Here is a 13872-nt window from a genome sequence, read left to right on the forward strand (position 1 = left end):
TTGCCCAGAAATCACACCATTGGGAAGAAAGATGTTGAGATGTTACTAAAGTGTGGTCGGTAAAAGATGTGGTAATAAAAAAAGGGATGTGGCTTTAGTTGCACAGAACTACAGGGTCATTATAAATAATTGTCCCATCGCAGTAGGCGTTGGTGACGTAGTTGAATGTGCCGCAAGCCTCATAACATGAGTGAAACTAATATCGCTGATAGGTGGCGCTCCTGGCAGTTGTGAAAAACTGTCTACTATAGTATTTTTTTCCTGGTAGGCGGTTGCGCGTGCCATTTACAGAATCCTGAAACGAAATGCGACCTCCCTATTGGTTACACTCTATTCCACTAACCAATTGGAAGGTCGCATTTCGTTGCAGGATTTCGTAAATGACGCCCACAACCGCCTACCAGGAAAAAATATACTATGTTGCGAGGCTGCGGCACATCCAAAATTTGTGTGGATTTTCATTTTTCAACACCAACTGCGATGGGACAATCATTTAGGTATAATTACCATGTATATACGCCGGAGCCTATTTCACAATGAGGTACGATCTTTGCCATTTGTCATTCTTTTAAGAACCTGATATAGTTAATAGAGAGTGAGAAAAATGTTGCATTCATTGACGTGCACATGTTCTCCAAACATGAACACGTGGTCAAACTTCCGAACACTAAGGGTTCAATGGCATGAATTTACTGGTTCTACGAGCTAAAACCAATTAAAAAACTTATTATAAAGTTTGATTTGCAGAAAGACCTCTTGCTGCATTTTGTTGATCTTTTTTTTTATTAAATGCGCTTCTGATCTGGCGTTAACACTTTCAATATCCATCAGGTAGCGATCTTTAGATCCTAATAACTGGTTGTGCAACATTTTTCTAAACTATAAGAAAACCCACCATGACTCGTTCATTGTGGTCAATCATATCGCTCACCAAATGAATGTTTTGTGGTCACAAGAATCCGGTGCAAGGCGCAAGTTTACTTTAGACTATTTAGTTCTTAACGATTATAAGAAATGTGCAAATTTGCTTTAACAGACGTATTTTATTACTTCTAAGATCTCGATTTTATCCTTTTTTTAATTCAAGAAGAAAAAGGGTCATCAACCACATTTCACATATGTTACTGTCAAGAAGTGAGTATTTGTTGACAAATAGTCCGTCAACGTCAGAGATAATAAATCAGTCACTGGATTGTTCCAAAATCATCCACAGAAACTTCAACAATATCCCAAAAGATTTAAGAACACACTATAATATTGTCGGACACCATTCCAAAACTTATTCAAAGTTCTTCGTAAGACTTCAACAGGATTCCAGGAGGTTCGAAAACACTACAATATTGATATTGTTTCCAGAGTGGTGGAAAACGTTCCAGAAGATCTCACAAATGTTCAAAAAAATCAAAACTATCCAATATTTGAGTGGACAATGTTCTCTTACTAAAAAGTTTCATTTCACCATTTAAATGAAACTAATGTAATTTTAATTTAAATCTATTCATGAGGCGATTCATTGATTTGATTAAGTATGTATAATGTCCATAAATTTCCATTTACCAACCAGAATTACGCGTTCAAATTTTCAGTTCGGGTTTTTTTTTTTTTTCTTTGGGGATTTCATCCACATAACTTGTAGAAAAAGGTGGAAAATTGTACCTGGATCACTTTTAAAGGCGCTTCTTCTTATTCCAACTGAATTCAAACTAATCGAAGCCATTCATAACACTCCTGAGCTGTATTATATATCTATTTGCAATAGCCACCTCTTCAAAGACTAGTGTACTGATATCCATACCTCCAGAATATTTCAACATAATACAAAAAGAAAACAAATCAGAGCAGGCATTGTAAATTATCGGTCATGCCGTAGCGGAATTCTTTGTAAATAAGCGTTCAATGCATCGGCGTAAACAATTTGAGGCCTCAAACGCCAGTTTATAATAAATCATACCTTATGAATTTTAGACGTTGGAATTATAATTGTGCATTTTATTATTATCTGATAATTGAGAAAATATATAAAATAAATAAGAGCAACATTTTACATCCCTAAGAAGAAATAATTTACCAGCTTTATTGCCAAATGCGACGCCACTGGTAAGCAGATTTTGAAATGTCAAAGAAACGTCAACGATGTGCTGTTGTTAACCTAGAAAACAACTTTTCAATTTCGACAAAATTTACAGACATTTACTGTAATTGTAAGCAACAATTACAACAATAAGTAGTAAAATGGATTTTGCCATTGGAGAAAGCATTTTTTTTAGAATGTGCAAGTATAAATCAGCGTTCGATCAAGGTAAGACCAACGTTTCGATAAAACAAAAGGTGAGGTAGCACTCTTGATTTGTTTTCTTTTTGATCACTTTGTATGTACTTCGCATTCTTAAAAGTTTTCCATCATTTCTATTCTATTCAGAGAATTCTAGAAAGTCATATCCACCATCAAAACGGAGCAAATCATTCCAGAAGAGTCCAATAAATCAGGAAAAATTAAAAACAATCCATAAGCCTTCATTTGCAAATTAATTGATATTGTGAGCGATAGAGCAATTTGTTTTTAATTTTTCAATTGGAAAACCCAAAAACGCGTAAATATTTGGGTCTGATCCCTGAACTGTTTATATTTGTTTGTTTATGTACTCAAAGCAGATAAACCTCGTGCTTTGCCAAGTCTGTCATGTTCTCAATATTATATCGGGTGTTCATTAATTTTATCCTCAAAGTGAACGTTGAAGAGTTGATTGTGAACACACCACGGATTAGGTATAAATCACGGATCAGCTGTTTAAATCTAACCTCACGAGGTTGTTTGTTGTTTTTACTCTGCAGACTGACGAATGGTATGTTCACAATCGACTCTTCAACGCCAAGTTTGAGGATAAATTTAAATGAACATCTGATACTTTAAATAATGTATTCAGTGTGTTCAAAATGTTTTCCGAAAAGTACTATTCTGGACACGGAATCTTGGCCAACATTTTTTAGACATTTCTAAAACAAAAAGATGTAAACCGATCATTCATTACTCACTCACATTACTGTCATTAATAAATGACAATTTAAAAATCATTATCGAGTCAAAAGTTGGGTTATATTCAATAAAGGCCAGTTCACACATATTTGTCAGTTAAAAGTCGGTTGTGGCCAAGATTCCGTGTCCGGAATAGCACAGAATGTTTAAAAGCTTTAGGGAATTACCTAAATGAACATAAATGTGTTGCACCGTTTAAAAATTTCGAAAAAATGAAAATGTGTACTCACTTGGGAACTTCCTGTACCAACAGGCACTTGTATTTTAATATTTTTGTTTTCCATCAAGTAAATTGACCCCTTGCCATGCGATGATTGTATTCAATATATATTTATGAATTGCAATTATGTATTTGCGATAGTCGAGGCCGACTGCGAATAAATTGAATGACCACACCGGAAACCTCCGTCTTAATTATTACGTATCCGATAAAAAAAAGATCAAACACAAAAACAATCGACGTCTATTAACCGATGCTCTCTTTCTAGTGACGCAATTAATGTTTGCAATAATAAATGCGGCGATGTAAACAGAATCGTTTCGTCCCCTAATAGAAGCTCATAAAAACTTACGGCTGTATTAAAAGTACACAATGTCACTTGGAAACAAATGAAAAACAAACACCAATTCCAGAGCAAACAGCGCCAGATCCTGGACCACCTCGGTCAAAACACAACTGATGTTAAAATCGTTTAATAAACGCCGCGCTACGTCTCGTTTTAATTTAAGAACACATGTTCTTGTGACGTCAAAACGGGAAATTCGATAGGGGGCGCCCGCGTAAGATTGAGGTTATGTTCTCAGTTCTCGTCGGCTGCGAATCAAACTGTAGATCGGACGTCCGTGATTGCCGTTTTTAATGTTTCGGCGGTGAATAACGCGCACGCATATCCCTTGTCGACAGAATAAATAAAAGAGATAAGATATCAGAGTTTTGTGTTCCGCTCCGAATGCAATTGGTGTTTTTCATAAACAAAGCAGGCCACGTGCGCATGTGAACGCGGCTTAATGGATGATGTTATATTCTGAGAACGGTCTTAATGTTTTCGGTACACAAATTCAAATGCAAATACGACATACCTTGACACTCATTCTGTTCGTCTAGGAATTATCCACGCACAAGCTAACTATTTGGCACTGATACGGTTTTGTTCGCGAATAAACTGGACCGTTCTGGAGGTAAAAACGCTATGTCGACGCCCTGCGTTCAAAATTTGCGACGCCAGACGTCCTTCTAGTGGCCGATTATTGATTGGTGGATTTACACGGTGAGGGTTTACGTAAAGCGAGGCGCGTTCGAGTGACAGCGTGCGACGATTATCGATCGAATTGGCGCATTTCATCAGACTTTTGACAGTTTAATAACCTTGTTATTAATAACTTCGTTACTAACATGCCAACGAAATAATAAACCGATCTGGCACGAACAAGACTCCAGAGGGATTTACCCATGAAAAATTCAAGCGAAAAATAAAAATGAAAATAACTAAAATACCTGTTCCTTATGTATTATTATTGTTAAATGTATTGTTATTTGCTAATCTACTTCTTTATTGTTGTACAGAGATTCGAGTTGAGGGGACATTTCCACATAATCCGCATTTTAAGTGCGAAAGTTAACTAGATATGCGACAATGGGCAAAATTTGCAACGTACGAAGTTCGATGAAAAGAAATGCCCATTAGGGAGAATATCTGACACAAAGATTCGGAACATGTAAACGAAACAAACCAATTAGACGCAAACAGATGTGTAAGTCCATTTAAACATAAAAATGGTGTCTCTAGTGAAATGGTATTCAGGATTAATTTATCATTACGAATATTATTATCAAGGTAATGATAACACGTAAGTATTATAAAAGCTGAATGCAATTAAAATTATCTGAAATCGATCTCCCTTTAATATCGCCCCAGCTCGCGATAAACCCAATGTAACAGGACTTACATTGTTATCTTGTTCCATATTAAAAAATATTCGAACAATATAACAAGAACGGATCGGAATAATACTGCTTTCTGAGTTTTCATTAACATGTTTTTTTTGTTCGACACTGTCAGAATTTGAGAATTTTTTCCTGTGTGAACGGATTTTGGTAAATGTCACAACTTGTTAAAACGAACTAATTTTAAAGATTTTAAGCGATTTGGAGCCTTTAAGGGGCTCGTCGAACAAAAAAACGTTGTATTCAACTCGTTCTTGTGTAAATTGGGCCAAAAAACCCAATTTACAGACGAACTCATTAAATAAACTACTATTATCCACAATTTATGAAGGTATCGGGCGTTTTTTTAAATTTCACCTCGTAGTAGGCGCTGAAGAGTTGATTGTGAAAGGCACCACTGACCAGTATAGTGGTTCACAATCGACTCTTCAACGCCTACTATGAGGTGAAATTTTAAAAAACACCCGATATACAGAATGAACCAGCATAATTTTAACCACGAGCTACTGGCTTCATGTAGAACTCGGAAAAAATATTTAAAAAATTCTGTGTCAAAAAATAAAATGACATTTAATTTTTGATTGTGAGGTTAATTGCTTTTAGTCTTCTACGTTGTCCCACAACCTCGTAGATAAAATTTCTGCACATTTTAAAAATACACCCTTGTATATCATATTTTACAAAATGTACACCAATGCGGTTTCCTTGTTTTAAAGCATATTTCCTAAAGGTTACATTTTATAAAATATGATATACAAAGGTGTATTTTTAAAATGTCGAAATTTTACCTACGAGGTTGTGGGACAACGTAGAAGACTAAAAGCAATTAAAAAAAATGTACCTCAAAAAGTAAATGTCATTTTATTTTTTGACATAGAATTTTTAAAATATTTTTTCCGAGTTCTACACGAAGCATTATCTATGAAAATCTGACATTTTAATTGGCAGTATTGTGATATGCCATTATAAATCTATTTAGGGTTATAATTGAACCGAAAACTGCTGCCAGTTTGCTACATGTTTTCAATAATTGAACGCACTAGAAACAATAATCTAAAATTTTAATTGAAATGAAACACGTACAGGTCACGCATTTTAGGATGGCGAGCGGCTTGGATGCGCAATGAAAGCGCACCAGCCTGCCGTTTGAAAAGTCCCAGTGGCGGAATCTTATCGGTTTATAACTCAGTTTCAAGAAATGTCCAGGAATTATCTAACATCTAACACCGGATAATCATAAAAGCAAGCCTATCATTTGCACCCAGGTAGACAGTTAACTGGAAATGCAAACAGCTCAAAAGAAACTTAGATATTCGATCTGATTCTTTGTTGTTACGCCACTGCAACGAGTCTTATTTACCATACCGTTGCGAAGCACCAATCATAGTGCGCCGGCTCTCGCCATCCTAAAACGCGTGGACTGTATTTGCAGCGGTAGTTCTCGTTTAAGAACATTCCTAATATATTAAATTGGATAAATTATTATTAACTAAATTAATGACGGAAGTGACAACAAGGCCAATATTTAAAAACGACCTGACGCCAATCTAACCAAAAAATATCTTGGCCTATAATGATTTCAGGTGTATTATGGGATTCATAAGACACTAGTCTTTAATGTTCCATATAAAGCACTAGAGAAAAATTAGAAAGAATTTATTTAATCCAATAATATCATGAATACTCAATGCAACAATAAGCATTAGGAGAACTGCGATGATACATTCTAATTGATATTTTAATTCTAATGTAATTACTTTTATCTACAAGCGGTCGAAAATCGCGCCTTTGTGTATTTCTATAGAAACGGTTGAAGTGGAATTTGCTTTGTACGCGGCTCGACCGAATGAAATGTGAGGGTATTTTTGAAGCATTTCTCATGATTTATTTATCAATTACAATTATGTATCAATTATACGAAATATTTAATAATAATTAAATTATCCCTATTAAGAAAAGCCTCTAAAAAAGTGAAATAACAAAATTATTACCCAATATTTTACCGGTTCCACTGTCGTGTAACACGAGTTGTCCCGTGTGGGCGTATCCACGGTGTCAAAATCAAAAATAGCAAGATGGTTCAGTGTTAAAAAGTAAACTGTTGTGGTCGTTTGCTATTCACGTTTTCATAATTTTTGTTATACGGGGTGTCCCAAAATTGACGTACTAACTATTTACATACTTACTACCTTATCGAGGATGTTTAAATGTATATGAAAAAAATACGGAAAAAAATTTTCAGACAAAAAAATCAATCTTAACCCTCCACCACCGGCGCGGCGGCACGGCAATTTTACCATAGTACATACACTATTACGGATATTACTATCAAGTAATAGTGCAGTGCTAATAATCAACATAATTACCGGCGGCGTCTCGCCTCCACATTTTATAATATACCTTTTTGAATTTCAACTACCAATGTGTTACCTAAATCCAGAATTTTTAAATTTTTAAAAAGAGATTGCGGTACTATTCCCGTTGCTGAAATTATAAGTGGTAAAATAGAATTTTTTTCTAAACACCAAAGATTTCTCATAGCAACGGAAAGCTCTAAATATTTATTAATTTTTGTGTTATACATTAGTCTGCTTTATATTATGTGAATTTGGAACAGCTATATCTAAAAGATATGCTTGCTTTTGTTGTTTATTTAAAATAATAATGTCTGGTCTCTTATCCTTAATATGAATGTCGGTTAAAACTGTTCGATCAAAATATAATTTGTAATTTTCATTTTCCAAACAACTTTCTGGTGTATAACTATAATGTGGTTGTGTATTCTTTAATGAATTAAATTCATGTGTATAATTTTAACGAATATATCATGACGTTTTTTATATTCGCTTTGAGCCAAAACGGTGCAAGAAGAAATGATGTGTTCAATTGTTTCCCCTTCAGTTCCGCAAATCCTACATTTATTAATGATCGATTGCAAACCGCATATGTGTTTTTTATAATTTCTTGTATTTATAACAACTTCTTGTATTAAATATAAAACCCTCAGTCTCAGTGCGAATATTTGATTTCTTAAGCAATGCATGAGAAGCCTGAATATTAACTTCTGGTTGTTCTAGTTCTTTAATGTATCTCCCATGTAAAGACTTCTATTTTATATTTGCTATAGTGTCAGGTGTATTTGACTTAACAATATCTGAAATTATTTCATTACTTAAATTTAAAGGTGTGTAACCTTTATCGGCTGAAACCAAAGCATTAAAAAAGGTGTTATCACGAGCTCTATTGAGGAAATAATTTTTTGGTGAAGCAATTTGATTGTGTTGCAGTATTTCAAGATTTGAAAAACCCCTACCACCGTTTTCACGTGGTATATTAAATCTTTCAATAGCAGATTTAGGGTGATGTTTACTAAATTTTGTAAAAAGAACTCTGGTTTTAATGTTTATATTCTGTAAATTAGTTTTGGACCATTTTATAACACTAAAAGAATAGGTTAGTAATGGAATAGCATATGTATTAACTGCTTTAATTAATTATTACCGTTTAATTTTGATTTTAAAAGAGATTTAATTCTTAAATAAGTACGGTCGGTGGACAAATAAAACTGGGACACTTAAAATTTAATCTATGTAAATCAGACCATTGAATTGTCAATATATTTGTCAGTGTCTATATAATATGTCAAACCAAAGTTAACCTATTTGTGATAAAGCCGTAATTAAACGATGCAAATTTGTAAATTTTGACTTATGTGATTGTCATTTTTGTCCCAGTTTTATTTGTCTATCGACTGTACAATTGCTTTTCTAAATTTTCTTTTATAATTGAGTGTTGAATATGATTTGATTGATTAATACCTAAATATTTATAAAATTCTCCTTTATTTAAATTTTATTATTATTACTAACGGTAATAGGTCTTTCAATCTCTGTTACCGTAGTGGATTTAATAGTTATTTATTTAACGAGTTCGTGTGTAAATTGGGCTTTTTTGGTATGAGTGGGCCAGATTAAAACGGGAGTGAAACGAGCGTTTTAAAGGCCCACGAGTGCCAAAAAAAAGCCCAATTTACACGCGAACGAGTTGAATACAACGTTTTTTGTTCGACGAGCCCCTTACAGGCTCTAAATAGCTTAAAATCTTTAAAATTAACTTGACGTTTCGTTTTGACAAGTTGTCACATTTATCAAAATCCGTTCACATCGGAGAAAATTCTCAAATTCTGACAGTATCGAACAAAAATTTTTTTTTCGATTTCCAAAGCTTCTAAATTCTCTAATATTCAGGATTAGATATTGGTATACTTCGTCCAGCGAGAGATTGGGAGATTTTAAATTGTATTAAATTAACCCAACACTACAAAATGGACTAGAATACATTAATTAGAGCATTATTTCAGGTAAAAATGTTACTGCTTGAAGGATATATTTCAAATTTTACGTGCGCTAGGTATTACTTTCTCTACGTAGCTTTTAGTGACTTTTATGTCAACCAATCTCTCGCTGGACAAACTTTAGTGAGTGATCTTGTACTTTGTGATAATACACTCACCGGCAAAAAACACTAATTAGTCAACAACAAATTTATTCCCATTACACCTATTTTGATGTATTTTGACCAGGAGGCGATGATAGCAAACATAACCTTGAGCATTAGCATAGGCTATTTTATTATTCAGGATACTAAAAATTACAAATCGCGATCATTCACCATTTTGGGAAAGTTTTATCTGGAAATTTGTAGAAGTACATCGGATAATTTAGATAGCGTTGCAGACTCTACTTATCGAAATTTCAAGTACCAACAATATTACGACAAGAAAAGTGGGAATTACTAGTCTCTTAAAATTTGAAAACTGCAAATTTGCAAATTGTAATTTTAATGTAACTGCAGGAAAAGAAAAATAAAAAATAAATAAATAAATTCATGTCCGATTTTTTTTTTGTGATCCAGTTGAAGATAAAATAGTGTACATCATTCAGATTAGAAGGTCTTATTGTGCTTCGCCCACTTCACTTAACAATTCTTTTTTGTATAATTCTGAAATATTTTTTGTTAATTAAAATGTGCTCCAATGACGAAAGGATCGATATGGTATTGATATGATGAGTCAGTTTCTTAAATAAAAAAATATAGGTATATTGTCGATTACTGCCATTTTTAAGTTTTTAGAGTTGACACTTTTGTGAGGGATATCCAAACCATACAAAAGTTTTAAATTATTCATGTTTTTGGATCAAGTTATAAATGAAAAACTATATCTAAGTATACCGTTCGATCCAGATCATTCGGGTCCGTCAACGTTACAAAGAGATCAAAAAGAGTAAAACAGTAAATTTCTACTGCATCAAGGACTATGCCTACTGGGACACCACGTCAAAAAAAAACGCACCCTGTTGCTCTACCTCTGTGGTGGTGTGGAAAAGAATAAAAAGTACAAAAAAAAATAAAAGAAATTCTCGATTTATACACGCTGTAACTACAAAACTATTGATCTGACCAAAAAACATAAACAACAAAAAATGTAGAGAATTACATTTTCTATAATAACTTAGATAGAGGTATCTCGCACGGATAATGAAATAATCGCAAAAATGTAATTTTGCACCCCTATTCTCCAATATGGCGGGGCGAGCGGCAACCCCCCCAAGGTCGCAAACTCAACAATATTAATAATATGCCTGATAGAAGATACCTGCCAAGTATAAACTTTTCTGTACCTTTTGCAAGGTAAAACTCCCTATTGATTGGACTATTAGCAGAACTCGTTGAAATTAGCACATACATAGTTAGAAATGTTTAAATTCTATCATCTGAATTTTTTTCAGTTTTCTAACATCGTTTATTTTGAAGATACAAGGTTAATTTGATTTTTTTAAATGGGATGGGGGATATCTTTAAAAATAGTATTTTTTGTGGATTTAGTGATGTAACACATGGATATCTTAGCAGTATTTTAATCTAAACATTATAAAAAGTTATCGAATTAAAAAATTTGGAAAAATGTAAAATTTAGTTAGTCTTGGAAATTTGGTCTTTAGCTATAGTCAGTTCTTTGACGCCTATATTTTGACCAAAAAATAAATAAAAGTTAATAATAAGAGTAAAAATAAGACATTTAACTGAAACAGAATACATTTTAATAAAAAAAAGTTTAAACGCGATGATACATCATTTTTAATGATAAAAAAAATTTCAAAATGGCGGCGATGTGGACATGTGCTGCATTACTGTATTCACAAAAAATACTCTTTTCAAAAATATTAAATTTGACTCCCCATGCCATTTAAAAAAAATTGAGTTAGCCTTGCATCTACAAAATAAATGTTAGAAAAGTGAAAAAAATCTCAGATGATAGAATTTAAGCACATTCCTAATTGTATGCCAAATTTCAACGAGCTCTACTAAATCGTTCTGAAGATATTTAGCTGTATCCATACTTTTCAGCGACCCTGTATTACATTAGGTACATATTTTGTTTAGAATTTGAATTTTACTTATTTATTCTTGTTTTTCTTTAAAATGATAAAAAACAAAAAAGTTAAAGATGATTTTCATTTATTTCCGTGATTCTCTTGTTTTGTTCTGAGGGGCGCACTAAAATGTTGCCTAGGAGCGAATTAATTCTAAAACCTTCACTGGTTAAAAGTGAATACCAACACGAATTCACTTGTAAATTCATAATACTTATGCTTTTGACAAATGGGTGTAAATACTGTAAATTTCATAATAATTTTCCGAGCTGCTTTACAATTATTTTTGCGCGATTGTACTCTATTTGGTTGTTTACCACGTCTGTTTCCAAGGTGGTAAGCTCTGTTTACTCGTTGCTAACGATAAACTCGATGGTAAGTAATTTTTGGTGTTCTAGAACGGTAAGTAAAGTTTATTCAAAATTAATCGATTATTATAATAATTTTTATGTAGACAGAAGTTGAAGACAAGATGTGGGGGCACTTTCTGTAAACTCATAAAGCTCTTGTAGTCGGCTTTCCTTGGCGCTGCAATGAAATAGCATTAGCAAACTTGCCGCGACATTGGCATTGTCAAAATTTTCATACCCCGCATTTTCCTTGTCTTCTTGATTACAAATTGAGATCGTTGGTTTCGAAAATTCTTCATTTATGTAGACGGAAGTTGAAGACAAGATGTTTGCACTTTCTGGAAACTCACACGGCTCTTGTAGTCGGCCTACCTTGCCGCTGCAATGAAACAATTTTAGTAACAGACTTGCTGCGACATTAGAATTGTCAAAATGTTCATACCCCGGATTTTCCTTGTCTTCTGCTTGATTTCATATTGAGTTCGCTGGTTTCGAAAATTCTTGATTTATGTAGACAGAAGTTGAAGACAAGATGTTAGCACTTTCTGGAAACTCACACGGCTCTTGTGGTCCGCATTCCTTGCCGCTGCAAAGAAATAATATTAGCGAACTTGCCGCGACATATAGAATAGCATGAATAGGCAGAATATAGCCTAAGGGAGTCCGTTTCGGCTCAGGGACGCGAGGGTCGCGGGTTCGATTCCGACCCAGGGCGAAAAAAAAAAAAAAAGGCTATATTCTATCTCGTGATTCGGAAGTCACGTTAAGCCATTGGTCCCGGTCTATTGAGTTGGTCATCACTCCCCTCATAGATTTGTAAACCAGTCCTAGACTGTGTAACAACATTTTAGGCAGAATATAGCCTAAGGGAGTCCGTTTCGGCTCAGGGACGCGAGGGTCGCGGGTTCGATTCCGACCCAGGGCGAAATTTAAAATAATAAAAAAAAAAAAGGCTATATTCTGTCTCGTGATTCGGAAGTCACGTTAAGCCATTGGTCCCGGTCTATTGAGTTGGTCACCATGCCCCTCATAGATTTGTAAACCAGTCCTAGACTGTGTAACAATTTTTTTTTTTTTTATTTTTTTTTATCAAAATTTTCATACCACAAATTTTCCTTGTCTTCTTAATTACACGTTGAGATCGTTAGTTACAAAAATTCTTTATTTGTGACGCACCCCACATTCAAAGTTTCTTCTACAATATCCACTTCGTTGTCGGAATCACTAATATCACTCATTTTACTGCTTGTTTTTTAACACAACTGGCGATATTTGCCCACAAAAACTGCAATGGCGGTAGTTGTTTGCAGATTGCCTTAGAAACGCGATACAAAAATCGACATTGTGGCAACACGATGTGAAGGGCGTCGTATCGCATTGCAAGGAATGTTTTGTAATAAATATTCAATCGCGCAAAAAATCTCATAAGCATGACGAACGTTAATGACAATGTACGGATCTCAGACAATATTGGAGTCGTCGCAAGCTCCTCCTCCAAACAATTGTCTTCGATCCGTACATTGTCATTACCGTTCTTTATACTTAATATACTATTGCCGAGCTTGAAAAGTAGTGACATCTTCAATTATACTGCCAAACACTTTAGCATTGGTGATAACAAGGAAACACTTCTGTAAATCAAGATCTTTATAAATAGGCTCGATGGGAAATATTTTCCACAATTTAGACACATTTCCTGGTTGTACTGATTTATTCTATTGCATTTTTATCAAAAACAAAAACCTAATCTTCACAAAAAGAAGCTAATCACGTTGATCGTGATCTTCTCCACAATTTGGTGACTCAAACTAATGCAGTGTTAATAAATCTTAAGCGCTTATATTTTGTTTAAAATTTGATTTCTGTAGCCAACACTCAACAGTACTACAGTAGTAAACTTTCTCTATTAATAGTTATCTCAGATTAATGCGAAAAAAATGTGTTATCTTTAAAATAGAATGCCACAGGATGCCACACATTTTGCAACTTATTGCATAAACAACTATTCCAATTAAACGGAACAACATATTAAACTTTACAATATTATTTCCACAATGCAGACCGGTTATCGTAAAAGCCACAGCACATCCACTGCTCTCTGTAAAATAT

General features: G+C 34.0%; 1 protein-coding gene and 1 long non-coding RNA gene across 4 annotated transcripts in view; both read right to left on the reverse strand.

Moving 5' to 3' along the window:
* Window positions 1-4265, reverse strand: part of Nep3 (Neprilysin 3) — a 36983-nt gene extending 32718 nt beyond the window's left edge. Inside the window, exon 1 of one of the 3 annotated variants that reach the window (XM_069044066.1) lies at window positions 4115-4265. In XM_069044066.1, coding sequence (XP_068900167.1) covers window positions 4115-4126 — 12 coding nt within the window. In that variant the 5' untranslated portion in view covers window positions 4127-4265. Of the gene's footprint in view, window positions 1-3264; window positions 3414-3606; window positions 3862-4114 lie in introns of those variants that run through there. The other 2 variants (XM_069044067.1, XM_069044065.1) reach the window with 2 other exon arrangements.
* A 7439-nt stretch (window positions 4266-11704) lies between these two features.
* LOC138129919 (uncharacterized) lies at window positions 11705-13672 on the reverse strand. The gene is made up of 4 exons (XR_011159433.1): window positions 12868-13672; window positions 12206-12349; window positions 12002-12142; window positions 11705-11941 (listed from the first exon to the last, which is right to left on the reverse strand). It is a non-coding gene; the product is annotated as an uncharacterized lncRNA (long non-coding RNA).
* Window positions 13673-13872: the final 200 nt, after the last annotated feature.

This window comes from Tenebrio molitor, chromosome 4 (assembly GCF_963966145.1).
Source record: "Tenebrio molitor chromosome 4, icTenMoli1.1, whole genome shotgun sequence".
NCBI lineage: Eukaryota > Metazoa > Arthropoda > Insecta > Coleoptera > Tenebrionidae > Tenebrio > Tenebrio molitor.